General features: G+C 41.1%; 1 protein-coding gene across 5 annotated transcripts in view; it reads right to left on the bottom strand.

Annotated features, from left to right (window-relative positions):
* Window positions 1-22783, bottom strand: part of anks1b (ankyrin repeat and sterile alpha motif domain containing 1B) — a 248195-nt gene that overhangs the window by 132927 nt on the left and 92485 nt on the right. For 4 of the 5 annotated variants that reach the window (XM_074625196.1, XM_074625198.1, XM_074625197.1 and 1 more), the window contains exons 5-10: window positions 21871-22014; window positions 14308-14383; window positions 11978-12079; window positions 7728-7850; window positions 6181-6365; window positions 549-680 (exon numbers count right to left, since the gene is read on the bottom strand). In XM_074625196.1, coding sequence (XP_074481297.1) covers window positions 549-680; window positions 6181-6365; window positions 7728-7850; window positions 11978-12079; window positions 14308-14383; window positions 21871-22014 — 762 coding nt within the window. Of the gene's footprint in view, window positions 1-548; window positions 681-6180; window positions 6366-7727; window positions 7851-11977; window positions 12080-14307; window positions 14384-15607; window positions 15754-21870; window positions 22015-22783 lie in introns of those variants that run through there. The other variant, XM_074625200.1, reaches the window with a different exon arrangement.

Below are 22783 nucleotides of genomic sequence, written 5' to 3'. Positions count from 1 at the left end.
ATGTGATCTCATCGTATCAGATATCTCGGTTGAATGTTACTCATTCAAAAGGTCATGAACCGAGTACTGCTCATAAAAAAGGTAAAAGCTTCAAAACCGGAGAGAGATAAGGAGATTTTGTGGAAAATTCTGAGAACTAGAGAGAAGATGAAAGATGAAAGATAGACAGAACAAGCATGAGACGGATACTGAAAAGAGCAGCCAGTGATGGCTCATTCGCTGCGTTCCCAAGGTAACCAGTAAAAGTATTCACTCAGAACAATGGCGATATCACTAGCCTGTAATTTCACTGTAGGAAAGCTGTGTGTGTGTGTGTGTGTGCGCTGCATTGTTCTTCACCATGTGACAAACTTATATGTTGATTATGAAGTGATACCATTATGTTGTATAAGTGCCATTATGTGCACACCGTAAAACACAATATAATGCAAATGAACAGTGAGATTATTCGCTGAGAGTCGTCCAGTTGGAGACGGCTAATTCAGGCTCTGTGTGTGTGTGTGTGTGTGTGTGTGTGTGTGTGTGTGTGTGTGTGTGTGTGTGTTTACCTGTGACAGGCTGGAGAAGCCCAGGTTGCGGCAGCCGTTGCAGGGCGTCAGGGCCTCCCAGAATCCAGTTGGGCCGCAACTCTTTTCTGCCTCGTCCTCCTCCAGGGCCATAGCGAGAGGTGGGGTCGGCCGCTGCGTGCACAAAAAAACAAAACATTACATCACCAGATCACCAACATAACATGTTCCAATAGTAATGAGGTCAAAGGTCAGAAGAAGCCCTGAGAAGATGAATGTGCCATTGCATCATCTTGGAGCAAAGAACTGGGGACTGGAACAAAGAGCTGAAAAGAGACATGATTAATTGAAACAGTGCGAAGAGGACCTATTATGCTTTTGTGCTTTTTCCTCTTTCCTTTAGTGTGTTATATAGTGTTTGTGCATGTAAAAGGTCTACAAAGTTACTCTCCCCCACAGAAACACTGCTCCTGAACTACCTGGAATGCCTTGATTGATGTCCCGCCTTTTCTTCCGTAACATGGTGATGTCACCAAGTAACACACCTGCCTAGTGGCTAGTTTGGCACGCCCTCAAACAAAGGAAGTTAGAGCTGGTATGAGAAAAATAAAGCCTTTTTGAACATTAAAGCATGTAACATGTTTTAGTAGAAATCCAAAATACAAGTATGCACCTGAAAATAAGCAAATGTCCTCTTTAAGAAGGCAAAGTTGGTTATTTGAAAGTTATTTCTAAAGCTGCTATACTCAATATTGCCTTGCTGCTCTGGATGCCACAATGAGTTAATCAGAGAGGAGAAAGGTGCAGGGAGAACTTTATCACACACACATGCACACGGTGTCCTTTCCCGGGGCTCTGTGGCTCCCATGAGGGCAGGTGTGTGGATGACGGAGGTGGCACGGAGGTGTCAGAGGGCAGACGCAGCCCACCTGATATCTCAGTGAACCGTATGATGCAGCAGAGGACGCAGGTCACAGCAGATTACATAGACAGATACCACCGCAGTGTCTGACATGTAGGTTTTTTAAAGAGGGAGAGAGCCGAGGGAGGGCTGATGACGAGAGAGGAGAAATCATCTTTAGTCTAAAAAAAGCAGGAGGGCAAAGAAATCAAGGTAATGAGGGAGAGGATTAAGAGAGGACGTGTTAAAGACAGGAAGAAGTGCTGGAGGAAAAATTGTGAAAAAACGGAGAGAAGATACAGAGGGAGGAGAGGACAGATGGGAAGAGCAAAAGAACAGCAGCCAGACTGGAGACGGGGGCAGAAAACGAGGCTGAAACCAAAAGGTCACCAGTCGCTCCAGATTGCAAAGGGCCCTCTGCAACACTGGAATATTGATTGATGTATAACGAACTGCAGTCCTTACACACACACACACACATACTGCACTGTACTGTATGACTGCAGGAACAACAGTCACATAATCCTTTCATTACAGTAAAATGCAGATAGACAGTGTTCAATAAAAATGAAAGCATTAATCATTCATTACTGAGGACTGCATAACTGATCAATATTACATATGAAAACTCTTAAAGGGATGGGATATTTTTCTACTTAACTACGTTAGGAAGCGTTTTTTATGAAAGATTGACTAAGTAAAACAAACATCTGATTGATCCTGTGACCTGACTCTACATTTAAGGCTCGTCATTGAAAGAAAAGTACTTTAAAGCAGTTTCAAATTGAACTAATTTTCACCCAAATTTATGTCGCCACACATTCACAAGTTTTCCTGCTGCCAGAAGACACTGTTAACCACAGTTTACTGTAAACATGGTCCTCTGGTGACAACACAGCTCAGTTTCCAGTTATAGAAAGACAGAAAATGTTGTGTTTAGTGCCAATTAGCATACGAAGAGGCTCGACTGAGATGGTGAAACCTCGTGAATATTACCTGCTTATATTAAGTGTGTTAGCATTGTCACTGCAGGTGCACCAGCATGCCAATGTAAGCATGTAGTGCTATGATATTGGATGTTACAGGGACTGTGATTAATGTAAAAGCAGATCCAACTGTTCTGATTGCATAAAAAAGTTGTGTTTTTTACTCAGACTTTATGCGTATGACTGTGTATTCTTTATACTATGACTTTTTTTTTTTTTAAATCGCAATATATTGCCTTGCTTACAGTATCGCAATATATTGAATCCTAACCCCTGTATGATAAGTATAGTATCGCAAGATTCTTGCTCTTGGAACCCATTTACTATCGGTCTGATGACGGATAAGCCTCTGAGGTCAAAGGGCTGTATTTCTGGGATTCTGGTGTAGCCAGCAGATATCCGGGCCAAGACTTCCTTTTCTGTGAGTCGGTCAATTGTTTACAGTCCGATTAGCAACTTGAGATGCATGAATGGAGTTGAGAGACGACCGGATTGTTTCACAAGTAGCCGGTTTACAAGCTAATTTTAAACGAATAAAAAGCTAAATCATCGTCAGACGATAGCCGGTGGGTTCCCAGATTGCATTTCGGCCAATGCGTTCCGCCTCTTTTGCTCTCCACACGGACTGTTTACCTGCAATCAACTAAAGCCTGCTCGAACGTGATTGGTCAATACTGCTCTGACTACAAACAGAAACCAGAAAGCTTCCGATACCAAAATCTTGTCCCGTCGTCTACAGATTGTACATGCAAATGCAGAATCGGTTTATACAGATTACTGCTTCAGAGGCATTTCTAACCTGCAAAGGTCAACCAACAGAAAATTAATCAACCAGCACAAATTGCCAAACATGCGATGCATGGTTCCAGCTTCTCAAATATGATGATTAGCTGCTTTTATCTGTTTTATACTGTAAAGGTAATACTTTGGGGATTTGGACTGTTGGTTGGACAAAATAATACATTTGAAGATGTTACCCATTTCCTGACATATTCCTCACTAAATTACTATTTGATTAAATATTGAAAGTAATCTTTGGTGGCTATCTTTGTGTTTCTGTGATAAATGGGTAAAGTCAAAGATACTGTGTGAAAAACAGCAGAAAATATTACCACCAGTGTCAGTAAAACAGTGGAATTGTCTTTCAGGGACACATACTGGTTTAACCACAACGAACACACGTACTGGGAGGAGGAGCACTCATTAGAATACAGGACGCGCAACGCACAAACATTTCTATTATTGCTCGGTTTACACACCCATGGGCAGCAAGGCAATGTGAGAAGCCTGTGTTACCGTGTGTGTGTGCGCTATCTTGTTTTTTTACATGTTTTATTCATGTGTAACAGACACATCGAATCACATACTAATGGCTCCGGCCACATGTACAGAAGGCAGCCTGGGGGCACATAAACACACATACACACTGTGAATGTCAGTAATAGAATACAAATTGGTACTTAGAAAGAGAGAGAGAGAGAGAAAGAGAGAGACAAGATGGATTGAGATAATTACAGCCAAAGTGAGTAGAGGTGTTGTTACGTCCATAGGCATGTGTGTAAGCCTCGGCAGGTTTGAGCGCCCGCTGCACTGTACGTAAACATTCCTCGGCTTGCTTTCATATTGAGCCGAATTACAGAAATGGAGAAGATGATGAGCTATTGATCAGTGTCAAAATAATCCTCCACTGAGGTGTGTGTACGGTGTGTGTGTGTGTGTGTGTGTGTGTGTTGCTGTAGGTGAGCGAGAAGGAGAGAAATAGAAAGAAAAATAGAAACAGACGTGCCGTAAATAAGCAAGCGAGAAGCACAGACAGGTAAACGCATTTCTTTGGATGCTTCCCTGTATGTGTGTGTGTTGTGTTTGTTTGTGAGTGTGTTCTAAAGGCTCAGGTGGGGGGTCAGCGTGATGGATGACCTCTGTGTCCTGCGGTGCGTCTGACTTCCTGGACAGAGGAATTGAAAAAAGCTCAGAGCCTCTTCGTCACGCTGCCGCCGGCTGTTAGAAATAACCTGCAGCTGTGATTCTCTGGTCAGCTAATACTGATGAAAGGCGGCTATTTCATCCCCAAACTGGGATTCAAACCAATCAGTTTTCCTGTGTGTGTGTGTGTGTGTGTGTGTGTGTGTGTGAGAGAGACACTGAGGGGGTAAACAAGAGACAATATTTCAGTATTAAAAGGCACCTAATGAGAAGACGCGAGGTCAGGAAAAACAATGTCTGCTGGCTGTGAACGGCTGTTTGAGCACAAATAGTAATTACAATTCTAAACTAATTCAGGCTAACAACAAACAGAAGCTGTTGAGCTTCAGCAACAACAAGTGAATACTCAATTGGACAAGGCAGCTCAGTGGCATCAGTCTGTCTAATACTGCCCTCTGTTGTCACAATAGACAAAGTACATATCTGGAACCATTTGTGCCATTCAGATAAAGCCTCTAAAATGCAACAGAAAAACATTGATGCAGAAGTGACAGACATGTAACTGCATAGGGAAACGATTTGAGTTAAACAGAGAAAAGCCTGTTTTGATGTGCTTCACACAGCAGATGGTCTTTGGATAAAATACAGCAGCTGTGTATATACATGGCACTGATAACATACCATAGATACTGTAAATTACTAGCCTGGAAAATAAATGTAACGTAGAATGATTTATATAATATTTCGTTGAAATGCCACATTTACTATGTTTGCACCATCTCCTCTCTCATGATAATTAATTTTATAAAAAGGTAAAAAAAAAAAAAAAAAAATGGTTCCTGGTATTTTTATGATCTGCCATAAAGTGGCATTCAAAATATTGTAACTATAGCACAGAGTTGTATTTATGGCCACAACTAATGATTATTTCAAAAGAAAATGAATGTAAATAATTTTTTTGATCAATCAATTAATTGTTTAGTCTGTAAATTGTCAGAAATAGTGAAAAACGCCCATCACAAGCTCCCAGAGTCCAGGGCCACATCCTCATTTTGCTTATTTTGCCCAACCGCAGCAGATAGATATTCAGGGTGCAATGAAATAACACAGAGAAAAAAGCATAAAATCTAGAACTGCAACTAACGATATATTTCATTGTCGATTAGTCTGTCAATTATTTTCTTGATTAATCGATTAGTTGTTTGGTCTATAAAATGTCTGAAAACGGTGAAAAATGTCGATCAGTGTTTCCCAAAGCCCAAGACGACGTCCTCAAATGTCTTGTTTTGTCCAAAACTCAAAGATATTCAATTTACTGTCATAGAGGAGTAAAGAAACCTGAAAATATTCACATTTAAGAAGCTGGAATCAGAGAATTTTTACTTTTTTTTTCTTAAAAAAAATCACTCAAACCGATTAATCAATTATTAAAATAGTTGCCGATAAATTGTATAGTTGACGGCTATGTCAAAGTGACCTTGATCCCTGATTGTTAAACCAGTGCCGTGCATGGTAGCTCGCTGCCGTCAGTGTGGGAGTTTGTGTGTGAGAATGGGTCAATGGAGGGTGTACAAATGCCGTCCATTTACCAGATTTAATAAACATAGTGAATAGCTGTTCCAGTACAAACTACCTCTGTGCCACTAAAATATAGCAGTTACCAACATATTACTGATGCTAGATCCAATTTGTTATTGTTTCATAGGAAACAACATTTGAACGTGTGACAAAATGTGACTTCTTAAGTCAGAAGTGGGAGTTTAAAAGAAGACAGGACCAGGGATAAATAACACACCATGGTTCTTTGCTCCCAACAACCAAAACTTCAAATGCACTGATCCTCTGTCATAACTGAACGGCGTACCTTGACTCGCGTCAGGGTGCCATTGGGTCGATCCGGGCGCTCCTCGTCAGAGAGCCGCCCGCTGCCGAAGCTGTCCATGGAGTGGGAGGAAATGGTGTGGCAGAGCTCCTCGAAGGAGTAGTCTCTGTCCCGGCACTTCTTGATCTCGTGGAGCAGTTTGGACAGCTCACTTGTCACGGCGTCATCTGGGGAGGGGAGGAAAAGAGCAGAGGGGAAGTAAGAAAACACATCCAAAGATCTTTAAAGCATCAGTATGAAACCAGTCCCTGTCACTGCTAGTATAAAGATAACAGACACAGTACACAAGTTAGCCTGATTTATCACTAGACAGTACTAATGGTTTCTAGAACAGGTAGGAAAGTAAATCAACAGCAGCTTGTTGCAATGTTACATTCATAACACAGAGGGCAGTGCTGGACAGGGAAAACGTATAGCTGTTCAGAGGAGTAATATCCGTCTTTCTCCACTAAAGGAGCTGCTCTCCATGGCTGGATTTATAATATATTGTTTGCCCATATTGCAAAATTCAATTCAATTGTGTTGTATGTATTTTGGATTAAAGATAAATCCTTCTTCTGGGCTGCAAAGTTATTTCCTTTACTTATATATATTTCTGAGATCTTAAGGCATATTTTAAAACATATCCTGAACCTCATGCAAAATGTATTTTCTCCAGTATGAGTTGTTATTTAATATCTCTACTGCTGATTTCTGTCACTTTCTCAAAATGAAATCCTTTTTTCTCCCACTTCCTCTTTTTTAGATTGCTACATTTTGAGCACCTTCATTCTGTGTAAACTATCAATGGATTCAAATATTTAATTTAATTAATCGCATGATTGTCCGTAGTTAATCGTGATTAATCGCAAATTAACCACGCATTTTTTAATATGTTCAAAATGTACCTTAAAGGGAGATTTGTCAAGTATTTAATACTCTTATCAACATGGGAGTGGACAAATATGCTGCTTTATGCAAAGATATGTATATATTTATTATTGGAAATCAATTAACAACACAAAATACTGACAAATATTGTCCAGAAACCCTCACAGGTACTGCATTTAGCATAGAAAAATATGTTCAAATCATAACATGGCAAACTCAAGGCCAACAGGCAACAACAGCTGTCAGTGTGTCAGTGTGCTGACTTGACTATGACTTGCCCCAAACTGCATGTGATTATCATAAAGTGGGCATGTCTGTAAAGGGGAGACTCGTGGGTACCCATAGAACCCATTTTCATTCACATACATTGAGGTCAGAGGTCAAGGGACCCCTTTGAAAATGGCCATGCCGGTTTTTCCTCGCCAAAAGTCAGCATAAATTTGGAGCGTTATTTAGACTCCTTTGCGACAAGCTAGTGTGACATGGTTGGTACCAATGGATTCCTTAGGTTTTTTATAGTTTGATATGATACCAGTATCTTCACTTTAGCTTTAAAACTTCCCGCTACAACCTAAAATTGCGTTAATGCGTTATTATCACGTTAACTTCGTCCTTGTGTGAACCCAATTATTGTGTTGTGGATTTGTGCGTTTACTCACTCTTGTGTCTGAGGGAGGGGGAGGCACAGGGCGAAGGAACAGAGGTTCGAGGTGCAGGTACGGGGCACTTGCGGACAGGCTCCTCCACGATACTCCTCCTCTCCATCTCGTCCATCATATATTCTACGGAGACAAGAAAGGGAAAAGGGGTGAGAAGATGAAGGGTCAGTCAATAAAACAGAATAAAAAGGGGAAATATGTTGGGAAAACAGGAGGAAATAAAAGAAGAGTCACTGTCCAGAAGAGGAATTTGGAGAAGAATGTGATGTGTGGGGAAAGGTTGGTGGAGGAAACCCATTTTACTGGATCAATATAATAGCTCGACCATCAGCATGGTAAACAGCTTGTGCTGCATTCAATTCGCACTTCTTCCCGGCACCGCAAATTCACTTCACAGCTTCTGCTAATAGAGCACTCTGCTGTTCATAAAAGCAAAAAAGAGAAGAATTATGTGGGGAAAGAAAAAGAGGGGAGAAAGCAGATTCAGGTGTGTGGGTAGAAAATAAGACCGTATAATAATAAAACTTGCTTAAGTAAGGCATTAGCAGCCAAAAACACACAAAATGCACTCACACGGTGGCAGATTCCCTGTAGAGCCCTAATGAGGGATCCTATTAATGTCAGGAAAGTGTATGCGTGTTGATTTCTACCACTATGAATCTTGGCATTCAGCTCAATAATTATGATACACAGCCATATTTGCATACAATTATACTGAGTAAGGGGAAGTGTATCAGCGTCAGACAGGAAGGATTAAAATGACAGTTTTATCCCCCTCTACTCATTCTTCAGTGGATTCTCCATAAACAGCAGAAGACATAGTGCTAGTGCTAAACTACTGCAGTACTAAGTACTAACCAGTTGCTGCTGGGCAGTAAAAAGTGAACTGTTAATGAATTCGAACAGTGGGATGAGTCATGCGCTGTAAATCAAATGAGAATCTCCTCATAATGAGGTGCCTGTGGCGACCAGAAAGCCCCTCAGCTGCTACAATTGAGTAAATGAGAGGTCTTTTGCTCTTTGTGTGTTGCTGTGTGTCCTTCTCCATCTCCTCTCCAACAGGAAATGGCATGCAGCTGATCTTTTCACCGAGTCACAGCTGTGTCCTTCTTCTCTCTCTTGCTCTCTTTCTTCATCACTCTCACACACACATCCAGTCCAAGTCCAAATCTCTCCGTTTCCAGCGCTGCTTTGCTGAGATTAGATTTTAATAGCCGCTATTCCTCACCAATACGTTGATTTTTGACATTTAAATAGCAACAAGTGGTCTATTCATGTCTATAAAAGTGTTTCCGTCATTGATTCTGGACATCAAATAGTCTTTTAGTTTCAAAGAGCGCAGAGTTCACTGCATATTTTGTGAATATTCAGACACAAAAAGGCAAAGTATCATATTTGCTCGGGATTTGAGCAGCAGAATTCAAAGGATGCTGGATAAAGTTCAAATGTAAAAGACATTAAACAGCTGAAAAAATCTGTGCAATGTCAGGACAAACTCTTCCTGTGAAGCCAAGCTTTGTTGAAATCCCAAAGTTTACAAAGATACCAAATATGTCAAGCTAAATGTTGGGGAAATGTGTACAAAATAGTATGCATGATATCTAGAATGTTTCCATTTGATATTTGATATAGGATTTGCATACATAATGTAGCTTCAATGACAAGCTGGAACGAGCAAATACTGTCAGACAGTGTGGACCAAGATGATTTTTCATAACTTACAGCAGCAATAATTGATTTTCTGGGTCATTTGGGGGCAACAGAACAAGCTGTAAAGTTGCAGCGGCTAACGTGCGAGGAAACATTTATCTATTTACAAATCCAGCAGACATGGAGCAACATTAGCATTTATTTGGAGTCGTGTTTCTGGACATCTGATGGATTAAAGTCCAATACTCAATCTCCTTTAAGCTCTGTTTTTCTCTCCACCAAAACCTGAGAAAAATATATGGCCCTTTAGCTTCTAAATCTGCTGTTTGGTGTTAATCAGGTAGCATACAGTGGGTTTTTAGCAGGGCTGTATCAAATGTCATTTTTTTTACATTAAAAGCTTCAATTGAGGTTTTCCAATGATGCTTCGAATGTCTGTTGTCTTATTTTATCACCCTAAAAAAAAAGATAAAAATTGATTTTTTTTGTGGCTGCCCCATCTTAGTCAATAAGTCGACTAATTTTTTGGTCTTAGTCAACTAAGTTTCTTTAGTCAATTGGTCATTTTTTAATGCTTTTTTATGCTGACTGACTTATTTCAAAAGACACTCAGTTTTACAGATCCGTCGATTAAATCAACTAATCGACAAAATTGTATGTGTTTACTGACTAAAAATGTCTTTGGCCAAGGACAGCCCTTGATTTTTTGTCATTGTAGTTCTATAAATGTAATTTATGGAGTTGTTAGATTGCTGCTAGACCGCCCCGTTAATACAGGTGCGTGCTTTCCTTTGTGTGTGGCAAACCGGAGAGCAAATTGTTTTTTATAGTTGTTTTTGAAAGGCTAAACGCCAACAAATATGGATTAAAGCAGAATACTTAATTAGACAAAAACATGTTGTGAATTTTGGAAATGATTAGATCTACCTTTTTCCAATAAATTTAAATTTTTGGAATTAACAATGCACTGGAGTTATTGGCAATCGCACGATCACACGAGTCGGAAACAATCCTACGCAGAAAATAGTATAATACTAATAATATTAGTGTAGCGTAATCTTTTTCTGCACCAGTGCAAAAGAACCGGGTTTAAACAGAATGAACAAACATGCAAAAAAAAAAATCTACGCAGCATTTAAATGTTGATTTAGAATTTGAATGTCAACATTATGAATGAAGCTTCGAACTATTCGGTCGGCCTTAGTTTTTAGAGCTTTCTTGCAGAAAACAGCCGCCTGCTTCCACTGGAAATAAGGTAGATGAGAGAGAAAAAGACTGAACCAAAACAGTTAAGTTGTGGGTGGTAAAACTAAACAAGCGGAAATTTATTTTATGGGTATATATCAGATTCTTTGAGCGTTACATAATACATGAAGTTGAGAAACTATAATCCCCAATTACATCTAAATTGCTCTGCACGTTGCCTCGCTGTGTTTTCCCCGATTTAATGTTAGCTTTACGTCTGTTATTTTATAGCTGCGGCCAATTTGTAACATTCCTGGGATTCAGTCTGTGTTCCCCTTTCTATATTTGCCTCCCGGTTACAGTAAAAACCAACTCATTGTTAATTTAGGCTCTGACATATTCTCCTCATCCGTCTATCCCCTCCATTACTGTCTGCCATTATCTCACCCTCTTTAAATCATCTGTAACTGCGTGCCTTACTTACAGCCACAGATTACACAAAGGACAGATAGCGAAGGCCTCCAAGCCACAGATTACAGCGTTCATACTGAGCCTCATAATCACCGCGGGACACAAACACTGTCTTTAGAAGTTGTAATCTGGAGAAACTTTGGGTCTCCGGGGACTGTGGAGTAAACTCACACTAACAATCACTGGTCACACACAAAACACATACTGCAGTAAACAAGAGAGCACAAACGGGCCTTTTAATGGCAGGTGGAAGACCAAGATCAGGAAGACTGAAAGTAAAAACACTATAAAACTTATTCTTATTTTTCTCTTTGTCTGACCGGGTGCGTCTGTAATGGAGGAGTGCTGCTATGAATTTGTGACTTCACTGGTTAAATCCAGTTTAATTATTTTTTAGCTTAGGTAGCATAATGAAAATTGTCTATCAGTAATTACATTTTGGAGAAAGGGTTTGATAAAACAAGGAATAATAAGTCTCCACCTTAGGCTCTGACAAATTAAAGTGGGCATCTTTTACTCCTTTACTGGGGCAAGAATGAGTTACTGCCCCGAAGCGAGGGAGTTGAAGTATCTTGGGATCTTGTATCACAAGTATGAATAAAGTGAAGCGTTGACTTGATGTCAAGTGTTTCTGATTTCTTTCTCCACCATCAATCAGCAGAAAACACTTCTATTTCTACAAACGCATCTATTCACACAGTAAAGTCCAAAAGGCGCACGCGTTAAGTTCCCATGTAGCTGCAAAGTTTTCATTCTCTTGCACCGGTCAGCTTTTAAACTGTACATGAAAATAAACTGTAAAACTGTGAATACTGTATCTTTAATCTTCGTTATGTTGTACTACATTTACTGTACACGCATATTCTATTTTTTGCTGCTGAAATGACCCAATTTCTCAAGTGAAATTCATCTAAATCTACAGCACGCATGTGTGTGTGTGTTACCTTGGATAAGAGCAGTGATCTGCTGGGATTTCGGAGCAGGATGTTCTCCCAGGATCTCCAGAGCTGTTCTCCCCTGGTTGTCTGTGAGACTGGTGTCGATCTCTGAGACACAAACACACACAAATAATACAACATAAAGCGTTGATACACACGAACAACAGGGCGAAGGTCAAACATCCACAACACCCATGACTTTGTCGAACAAGATAAACCTACTCATACTTGCTCAAAGACACTGAACTACAGACACAAAAATACACTCAAATACAGTACACACATGTGCAGACTGAGACCCGAGATCTGCTGTGAACACCCACTCAGTCACAGAACTCCAGTCAGCAAAAGATGAATGAGTTGCAGTCACCCGAGGATAGATGTGGGATTTTATTAATTCATAAAGACTCCTTACAAATAGAAAATGTGCTTTTCATCAAGTTTTAGACAAAGGAGCACACACTCATGCACTCATGCATGCTTTCTACCAAGCTGCTAAATCAAACAAAAAACAACACAAGCGTGAGGTTTCAACAAACTCGAGTGAGCAGAAAAAAAAATAGGAAGTCTTTCTTCCACTATAAATCCTTATTTACCCCGACTATTACATGTAGCCTTTAACCTGTGCTCGGGGGTCCAATTCAACATGAAAAATAAATGCCATTCTAGTCACTCTGCTGGGCACCGTAAAAGAAAACAGAGAAAACACATTTGGAGCTGCTGTAATGCGCCAGTTTTCTCTCTTTCCTGCTTCCCTTTTTAGACATTTTACTGCTTTTCTCTTGCCTTTTATTTATAGAATCTTTTTTCCTCTTGTGTTTTGTGCATTGGTTGTAAATTCAAAAACAGATTAAATTGAATGAATTGAGCTGGCATATCAAATGATCCACATCCGTGACATTTAAAAGGTATAATATGCAGGAATTCTCTAAAAAAAAAAACATGTTTAGACTGATACAAAAACAATCCCTCTGAGTGTGTGTGGTGGTATTCGTATCTGCAGAGGTTCTGCAGCCCTCTGCCTGTATTCTCTCTTTTCTTCTTATTGTGCCCCACGTGGGGTGTAACCCTAGAGCAAATAACAGCGTGCAAGGTGTGCAGTCCGTTCAGGTCGTGAAATACCGCAGATTTGTCACGCCCCGCGGCGTCGAGTGCTGCTATCGGTACCTTGACCTAGAGCAGCGCTGAACCACACACACACAGCGGAAAGGATGGAGTCTGCCCTTCGGCTGCATTCATTCAAAATCCGGCAACTTGGCATCTTCCCATATAACGTAACCGCCGTGAAACAATCAGAAAAATAATGTTTTATTTCTTTGATTCACTGCTTTGTTCTCTCTAACACCGCTCCCTCTCTTTATTCACTCTATAGCTCGCTCGACCATCGCTGCTCTCTCTCCCACGCTCGCTAGTTGAGCCATGGTGGAGGTGTGGCCAGCTTTGAATGACGTGTGTTTACAAACAGGAACCGACAACTGTTACATATTATACGTTTAAGCAAATTAAAAGTTTGCTTTGAAAAGGCTTTCAGTTGAGATTGCTTTGACAAACTGCTATTTCCGAGGTTAGGAACTCTGATGTGAAATAAATAAATCAGTTAAAAAAAGAGTGACAATTCTCGTCAGTAAATCCAAAACATGACAAAGATATCTTTGATGCACTTGACTTCACATATGACTGTATATTTCAACATCCTCAGCTGTTTCCCTGCATAGTTCATGATTGACAAAAAGGCTGGCTGCTTATCCTGCATCCATACAACTCACATATACACAATGTTTGAAGAAGTTCAGTGAATCAGGCAAACACAGCCCCGTGTTGATCCAGGATGTTAATAAAATCGAGGCCAAAAGAACATGGCCACCCACAGGAAGTCCTGTGGGAAACAGGAAGTGCTAAAGGAAAGTGGGTGGGGGGTGGCGGCGGTATCAAAGGATTCAATCAGCTCTGAACACAGGGAGTGTAAATGTGCAAGATGTAATTTTTGACACTGCTTATCACCATAACTTTTGACCCCATTATCAAGTCGAATGACCTTTGACCCCGTCATGTTGTCGAATGAAATCATCAAAAGGAGACACCGTATATCATATCCTGTTTAAGTTTCAGCACCTCCTCCAGAAACGACTGAAAACGGCCAAAACAACATTAAAGCCGACGGTCCAGGATTTTATAACAGCAGACAGATGCCTGGAGTTCACCTGAGGGCAAATTCAACCCCGCAATCTGGGGGGGGGGAAACAAGTGGAGCATCTCGCCCCGGGTTAAAATAAAAAGGAAAAAACAAGGGAAACACTCACAGTTTTGGTTTATCCAGGATATATTTATAGACCCACCTGAGTCAAGCAGAAGGCGAACTACATCCATCTTCCCAAAGAGAGCTGCTTCATGGAGGGCACTGCCATTCTCCGTCTAAGAAAGACAAAATGCGCGTGTTAATATTCCATCACTTTAATAATTGAACACAGAGACCAAAAATACAAATCAATAACAGGAGTGGATTGGGAGGCACGACAAGGATTAAAAGGGAGCAAGAAAGCAACATTTGGATTTCTCTCTGGCAGTAAAAATGAAAGAGATTCAGCGAGATAAAAAAAAAAAGAAAGAGTCACGTTCCCTCGCCTGCAAACAGCGTGAGGCCACACCGATTTCAAACCATTACACAAGCAGCGGGAGCCTTTGTGGAAACGTCCCTATTTCCCTCAACATACGCCGGGCCGTATCAGCCTCCAGTGCTTCTAATGGGGATATTACAGATATGATGCAACACCATGGAAACTACAGCGAGGGGAGGACGCTGGTAAGTGCCTCATCTTGGATCAGCGGTGATGAGAGAGACGATTACTCCTGACAAGCCCACTTTTATCAGAGCGACACTCAGGAGCTAAATAAAGAACAGATGTTTATAATCGGCCTGCGTGCGAGGAATTAGAACAAAGACTTTAAAGCCACCAGGTGGAGAGCTTTTACACAATTGTGACATATTTTTGTCTTAAGATTTTGTTTGTAGAAAAATGAAACAGGTGGGTAGTGGTTTATCAGTGGTGAGTCTACTCTCATTCAAAAGTTAGAAATTTGGTGGAAAAAATATTAGAAACACATCTACGTATAATGCCATACAATTAAACAGCACCACACGCAGCTTTTATATATCTAACAGTGATACAACTTTCCTGTGATTTCAAGGTCAAAAGGTCATTACTAGGAAATACAGTTCAAAGAATACTAAATGTTATGTTTGCCCGTTTGGTACCAATATGACTTTAACTCTGCTTCTCATGCACCTTTGTGGGACACTATGTCTCTATATGTCTCAATAACATGCTGAGCAGACTGCCCTGTACTCCAGGCTTGAAGCTAAAATACCCACCAGGGACACTAAAGACTTTAACTTGAACTGCACACTCATGCATGATAAAAATCATACTCTCTCACACACACTCAGCAACATACATATGCTGAATCCGTCGCATCCTTCACGCTTGGTTCCCTGACAACACAGATGAAAAAACCTGGACCGAACCAGCCTTAATGAAGACAAATTATCTGGACGACAGCCAGGTCGGGAAAATTCGACTCAACGCGACACTGCACCAGATCATCGCGCTCGTCCTCTGCCTGGAATACTAAACTTACTGCGGCCGCTCCGTTTCCTCTGCAATAAAAACTGTCGTCGGGACGGTACGCCAGATGCAGCCACTCCTATGTCCTGAAAAAGGTCAAAGGTCAATCATCCAGTTCTCTTAGGGGGGGAGAATATTGTAGGTGTAAATCCCAATTCTAAACAGATGAGTGGTCACCAAACTGTGGAAGTTTTGCCCCGAGGATCTTTTACCCACATGCAAAAAGAGAGGAGGTGGGAGCGCAGGAAGTGATCCGCCCCCCCTTTTCCTCTCGCACACCACTTGCCCTCCTGACCTCTTCGGTCATCTCTATACCACTTCCCGTCCCATTTCCCATGGCGATTATGCAGTGATGTCACGAGGAAGCGAGGTAGGCAATTCTCGCTCTCTAGGAGTTTCCGGGAATTGAAAGGCAGATGACTTTCTGTTTTCATGGCTGCCGGCAGAAATGTAGCAGTCGCTGACGATGAATGCTCGAGTCCACTTAGAAAAAGGCCGTCTAGTGTGTTTATGTGCGTATGTGTGTGAGTGTGTGTTTATACTAAACTTTTGCCCTGTGTTGTTGGCTACCTGCCCGCACAGCAGCAGGTTCCTCCATAGGGATTTCCCCTCATTATTATGGAAACATTCAGAGAAAGATAGAGCGACAGAGAAAGACATAGAGAGAGAGAGAGGCCGTGCTGCTTCTATAAATTATTCATTCACACTCAGATGGACCTATATAGCTTGACTCCAATTACTGACCTGTACTATCGTTCTCTCTCACGCACACACACACACATAAAGTGCTCTCCACTCGTGACAATTTGCCATCTGTGAGTCGCCCACAGCATCCACTCTGTGCCATCAAAGGTATAGCTCACACACTGCGGCCTGGCAGACAATACTACAGAGAGTAAAGGGTATATTCAGATGTACACTAATGTGAGTTTTGAGCCTTATTCTCATGGTAGTTTGTGGTGTAGTTACCAGTCTGCTAAATTTAGCTTCTCCATACATTCATCAGTAATGGAAGACGAGAGCAGTAATACAGTTTGTGTCAGAGTTTCATTACAGCATGTAAACCATCATTACATGGCTCATCTTCATATTTGTTTTCTTTCGACTAACTAACTAGTAATCTACCTAGTAGTAAGTAGTAAGTGAGCAGCAATTATGAAGTATAATGATACCTTATAAGTCATTATAAAATACTTCATAATGTGTTACGATTGTTATAAAGCATTATGATATTTCTGAGTGCTTATAACTATAATTATACAGTGATATAAGCAGATTAAAATGCATTATAAGTATGTTTATAATGCATTATAGACATCGGCGTCATAGACAGTGTTACCAAATTTCTCTTCCTCAAACAGAAGTCTAGTTTTTTATAATCATCCAACCACAACAACTCAACGGCATCTGAGAAATCTCACCAATATCACATCACAAACAAAGTATTTTCTCTTCAGGGGAAATCGTTAAACCTGCCTGTTTCTGTGCTGTAGCTGATGGTAATGTAGCTGAACATTAACTGTGCAAAGAGAGATCTTTGACTTTTTTTATATTTGAGTTCCTCGAAAGCAGGATATGGGTTTATCTAAGTTTCTGAAACCAGGATATGATGTGTAAACGTGCGACACATAACCCGGGACACTCCAAAAACTCGATGCATTAGATGTTTAAATGTCTGAGACAATAAATGACAGTCCCCATTCTAACAGAAATATCTGTTCAGTAGTGTTGGACCCGTGATTCATGCGTCATCTCACTCAAATTCACCAACGAGTTTAGCCCAACCCAGAAGTCAATTTTGCTCGCCTTACTGTGTCCATGTTAAAGAGGTGATGGAGAACAGTGGGGGAAAGATGGTGCCGTTTCTACACAATATTTTCACCTAAAAAGACATGAAGTAGAACAAGAGTCAAGGGTAAATTGCAGAGGAAGATTTGAAGGCATCAAAGGCTCGCACTGCTCATCATCACTAGAGAGATACAACGAAAGAGAAAGAGAGAGAGAGAGAGAGATATGCAGCAGTGTGTACGGCGGAGAGGACGAGGTAAATCAAAGTGTTCATCTTCACTAGACACACAGGGAGCCTGAGGCCAAATCCCTGCAGAGAAACACAGCCCTCCTCTTCAGATCACACACACACACACACACACACACACACACACTCTGCAACAAGGACAGAAGGCAGAGAAGATGGGCGCAGTGCCGCTGAGTCATGCATCTCCTCGCTGTGAGAGCACCAGAATGACTCCCATATCCAATAGGTCAAGTTGTTCCCCGTCTATCCGGAGACGAAATAGACACAAACACACACGTCCGTACCCACTAAATTCTCCAAACTGCAGTTGCGATGTGTTTGTGACAGATTTGAAGGGCAGGGGCACGATGTGACAAAGTGAATCTCCTAAAACAGATTTGTTCTCTTGCAGTCACAGATCCTCCCTCACAGGAGAGAGGCATTTTACATGCTTCATATACTGTATATAAACTGTACTTACACAGCTAGGGAGAGGAAGAACGCAGCATCTGTTATGCCATATGTCTTTGTAGCAAATTAACAGAATAGAGTCAGATCAGATTCTGACAACGGTAGAAGTCAACTACAGCAACGACTACACATTCAGGTCGTTTCAAACTTTCAGAGCAAGAAGGGAGTTTTCTTTAGAAAAGGCTTTGTATGATTTGTTTATTCTCCTGTTTGGTGAGTAAACTCTGATATTAATCGCTCCCTGCTGCCGTGGCTCATCGGCATCTGATCTGACTCAGACTCCGCAGCTTCCTGAGGCTTTTTTGAGTCTGACGGAGCCCCCGAAACCCCCGAAGCTGCTTTTCCTTCAATCCTTCATGATCACCTAACAGCACTGACTGGAGTAAATAGTCTCAGTGTGAAACAAAACTCCCCTTACAGACATTCAAAATGTATTCAACTACATAAGTGGATTCATAAGAAAGCACACTCCCCCATAGGTTCACAGATAACTATATGCATTGTAGATGTTGTAGAGGTTTGTGTTGGTTACTGCATTGGAAGACATACAACTGTAAAGACTGAGGATTAAACGAATAACAGATTTAAAGGAATACCTCACCCCCAAAATGACCATTTGTATATCAATTACTCATCCTGTGTTACCTTTAATTATTGAAGAAAACGGCAATGGGAGGATCATACTAGAATTACTGCCACACGGTTGTATGCCTCCATGTCCATGGAACCACTTCAGTTCATCCTCGATTCCAAGTGGACGTTTGTGCCAAATTTGAAGAAATTCCCTCTAAGTGTTCCTGAGGTATCGCGTTCACAAGAATGGGACGGACGTGAGGTCACAGTGACCTTTGACCACCAAAATCTAATCAGTTCATTTTAAAGTCCAAGTGGACGTTTGTGCCAAATTTGAAGAAATTTGCTCAAGGCGTTCCCGAGATATCATGAGAATGGGACAGACGTGAGGTCACAGTGACTTTTAACCAAGTGTGAGACCGTTTATGCCGAAGTGTTTTAAATAGTAAAATTGAGGGAAAATGCATGTTTTTGGGACGTAGTGAGCATCAGTTAGATAAATGAGATTTGGATTATACTGCACGAGTTGATTGAGAATTTGTAAACAGATGTTTTGTTATAGTTTTGCTGGTGTTAAATGCGGCCCCAATTTTCTCCATTTTTTGATTCTTCGTTCACTGTGGAGGCATGCAAGAAACAAAGTTTTCCTCAAGAATTCAAGGTAACACAGGGCGAGTACTTGATATACAAATGGTCCCACATTATGTGCTAATATCTAAGTCGGCACAGAATGAGCGATTTTGAGACACTTCTTCACCTCATAATGATCTGTCGCAGATGCAATGGACAGTTTTCAAACATTTCAAACATTTAATCATAGCCAAAAGTTGGAGTGCCTCAGAGACGAGAGTAAGAGAAAATAAATGTCTTGCGATGCGAATAGAAAAAGAAAGGACTCAATTCAAACAGCCTTAAGAGACTGATAAATACAGCCTGGGGCTGTTTTTCAACACATTTAAGACAAGAGAGCAAAGTCAAATAGTTTAGTTTGTCAGAGGAAATGGTCTCAGGAGAAAGAAAACAGTGTTGAAGAAAGCAGCAAAGCGTGGCTGCATTTTGACAAGGCCTCACAAAAACAAATGGCCCAGAAAGAGTCGGGACAAAGCTGCGTTTGAATCGTCAAGAGAACCTCGAATACACAAGAAGACGAAATGTAAACGGACGAGGAGAAGAGCGGTCCATACAGCATGACGGAAAGTGCGCAGTAATGAAGCACCATAGACTGTCAGTGATTGTATTTCCTTGACTTAACATGTGTAAAGAGGAGAGAGAGAGAGGCGACAGTGAACTCTCAAGACATCTCAGGAACACCCTGTCCTCTTCTTCCTCCTCTTCTTCCTCCTCCTGCTCTCTCTCAATATTTTCTCCCAATCAATTATTCATCCCTCTCCACCACCACACCATGGGAGACATACACCGCTCTCTGAGACACACACACACACTTTCAAAAAGAGAATCTGCCAAGCATTTATGCCTGTGGTGGATTATATACACAGAAAACAAAGCCGTACTCTCTTTCATTAAAAACACAAGACAGCAGCTTCTAAAATATTCACATACTGCAGAGACGAGAGGAGGACGAGTCAGAGAGATTTTGAAAGATTTACTCAGACAAAAGGACAAAGAGTCACCTTCTCCACTCGCAGCGGCATCAGATCATACGAATGAAATGTCAAGTCCCACTCTATTACTCCATTCTGTTTAAGAACTTACACCTACAGACCAAAGATGTACCTGTACAGTACATGTGTACATATTCTAAAGAATTACTCCGGGGAATCCTGCGCACATTTGCGCAGTACGACATAAACAATGGTATTTCCCAAAATCGTATATCTATACAACTGACAAGCAAAGTGTCTAAAAGTAATAATGATAATGACAATACGGCCTCCAGCAGCGTGGTGTCAATAACCGTGTTTCCAGTCACATATTTTCTATTCGCGTTTTGAAGTATTGAATTAAAAAAGCTGTAAGGAAATGACAAATTTGATTCATTTTCCTCAATTGTAAAAAAAAGTTTTTACACTTATTTGAGGTGTTTTTTGCCTGGAATTTTCGAATGGATTATGGAAACGCCTTTGCCGAATAAATTCTGACGTAGCGAACATTTAACTCACATGACTGATCAGCTGTTTCTACTGTCGGCGTCTTCTGGGATATTTCCATAATCTGTGAAAGCTTGTCTTCATCTCGAGACAACATGAAATATGGCCGATAATAGCTGACATGAAAGAACAATTAAAACAAATTCCTGAAGAACTCTCTCCATTTATCTCTCGTAGATGATTAGATGAAGCTGACTTTTGTTTGTTTCCAGTTCGCAACCTCTACTTCTTCTACTCTGATTACTGGCAGATTAAAGCCTACTGTACTGCGCCAACTTCTGACCAAACTATGCTGTAGCTAATTTATTCACTCAAAACCAGTTGATGGAAACACGACTAATTCGCCTCTCTTTTTTTGCTACATTTCAAAAGTTTGCCTAAAATTTGCTTCACAATTAAATAGTAACACAGCTAGTGTTGGCTCACAGCGGGAAACGGCGGAGCAGCGAGACGAAGCTCTGCTCCTGGCCGGAGGAGAAGCCGCTGCTGCCGGGTGTGGAGCTCAGACTGCAGGTCGAAGGCGGCAGCGAAGCCGGAAGCGAAGCCGGATCTGGGTCTGACCGCGGTGGACTGGTCGCTGCTGGAGGCCCCACTGGAGTCTGAGCTGAAGGAGTTTCTGGTGAACCTGCATGCTTTCGCAGTGAGTTGGACCCGGTGGCACCGATGACGAGCATTAAGAAGAACTATATAGAAATAGCCAATCTTCTCGCTGATGGTCTTATTTACTTATGTAGGTCATATAGAGGCATCAGTATTAAATTGAGACTGTTTCATAACCACTTAAAAGTTCCTCACAGTAACTTTAAGACACCTTCCAGCAGTTCAATTTAAAAAAGAAACAGCCAACAACGGGTTCCGTGGATTAGCTTCGGTAACCATGTCGTTCCTGTTGTAAACAGACATTACTAAGTTTTTCCAATCCAATTTGGTCAAAAGGAACATGGTTCGCCCTCAGCCACAAACAGAAAATGAAAAAGCAATATTCTTGTTATTTCATTATCATTTTTTGTCCGTAAGGCTGCTATAATCTGAGCCAGAGATCTGTTAAATCCTTGGATGCCGATATAGGACACTAACAGCTAAAAGCTATTCAGTTTTTTTTTTCCTCACCACACAGTTGACGTCCATGCCGGCCTCGAGCAGCGTCTGGACGGTGCTGTGGTGTCCGTTGCGTGCAGCCAGGTGGAGCGGAGTGTGTCGGCGAGTGTGGCTGGTCATGAGGTTGGGGTGAGCGCTCACCAACATGCACACCACCTGGACACAAAGACACAGTCACATGTCAGGGACAGAACAGCAGAAACTGGGCCACAAGTCACCTTCTTGTAACTTTTTAAAGGAAAAAATCACAGTAAATACAAAGGACTCTAAAACTCTGAGGAGCTGAGAAGAAAACTTTTACTGTTTCTCTGAAAAACTTCAAAGAGAAGCAATTTTAATAAATAATCACACTCAGAAATACAGCTCCAATGTCACCCGTCCATAATGCATTTAAATTTTTACTCAGCATTCAGAATAAAGAAGTGTGAAATCAATACCCATTGTTTAAAAAAATCACTATGAATTTCTAATGGTAATTCTGCCACCATTACCACTGTAAAACTGTAATGTGTCAGGCTAGAATGAAAAAGCTTGAAGGGGGTCAGCTGCAGATGGAAAATTAGCATTCAGTGTTTTTTTTTTTCAGCCGATCATGAATGGAAATATAAAGTAGGTTTGTTTAATTCTTTTTATTACACGGCTGTGTTGAATACTCGATTCTGATTGGACAATCACGGCGTTCTGCGGTCTGTAATCTCTGTATTACAGACCGTTGCTATGTATAACAGACCATTGCTATGGGCGCAGCTCTGATGTTGGACTCTAGCGGACCGTTTTTGTGTCAAACATATTGATTTCTTAAGTAAGTAGCAGTTTAATAAGCGCGATAATGTACAGCTAGCGGGTCATTTTTGTGAAAGAGAGACCCCTCCGCCGCCCTGTCGGGGATTCTTTCCCAACAATGACCAGCTCGCTGTACATTATC

The sequence above is a fragment of the Sebastes fasciatus genome, chromosome 23 (genome assembly GCF_043250625.1).
Source record: "Sebastes fasciatus isolate fSebFas1 chromosome 23, fSebFas1.pri, whole genome shotgun sequence".
In the NCBI taxonomy this organism is placed as follows: domain Eukaryota; kingdom Metazoa; phylum Chordata; class Actinopteri; order Perciformes; family Sebastidae; genus Sebastes; species Sebastes fasciatus.
Note: the sequence above shows the minus strand (reverse complement) of the source record. Positions and strands in the feature narration are given on the sequence as shown.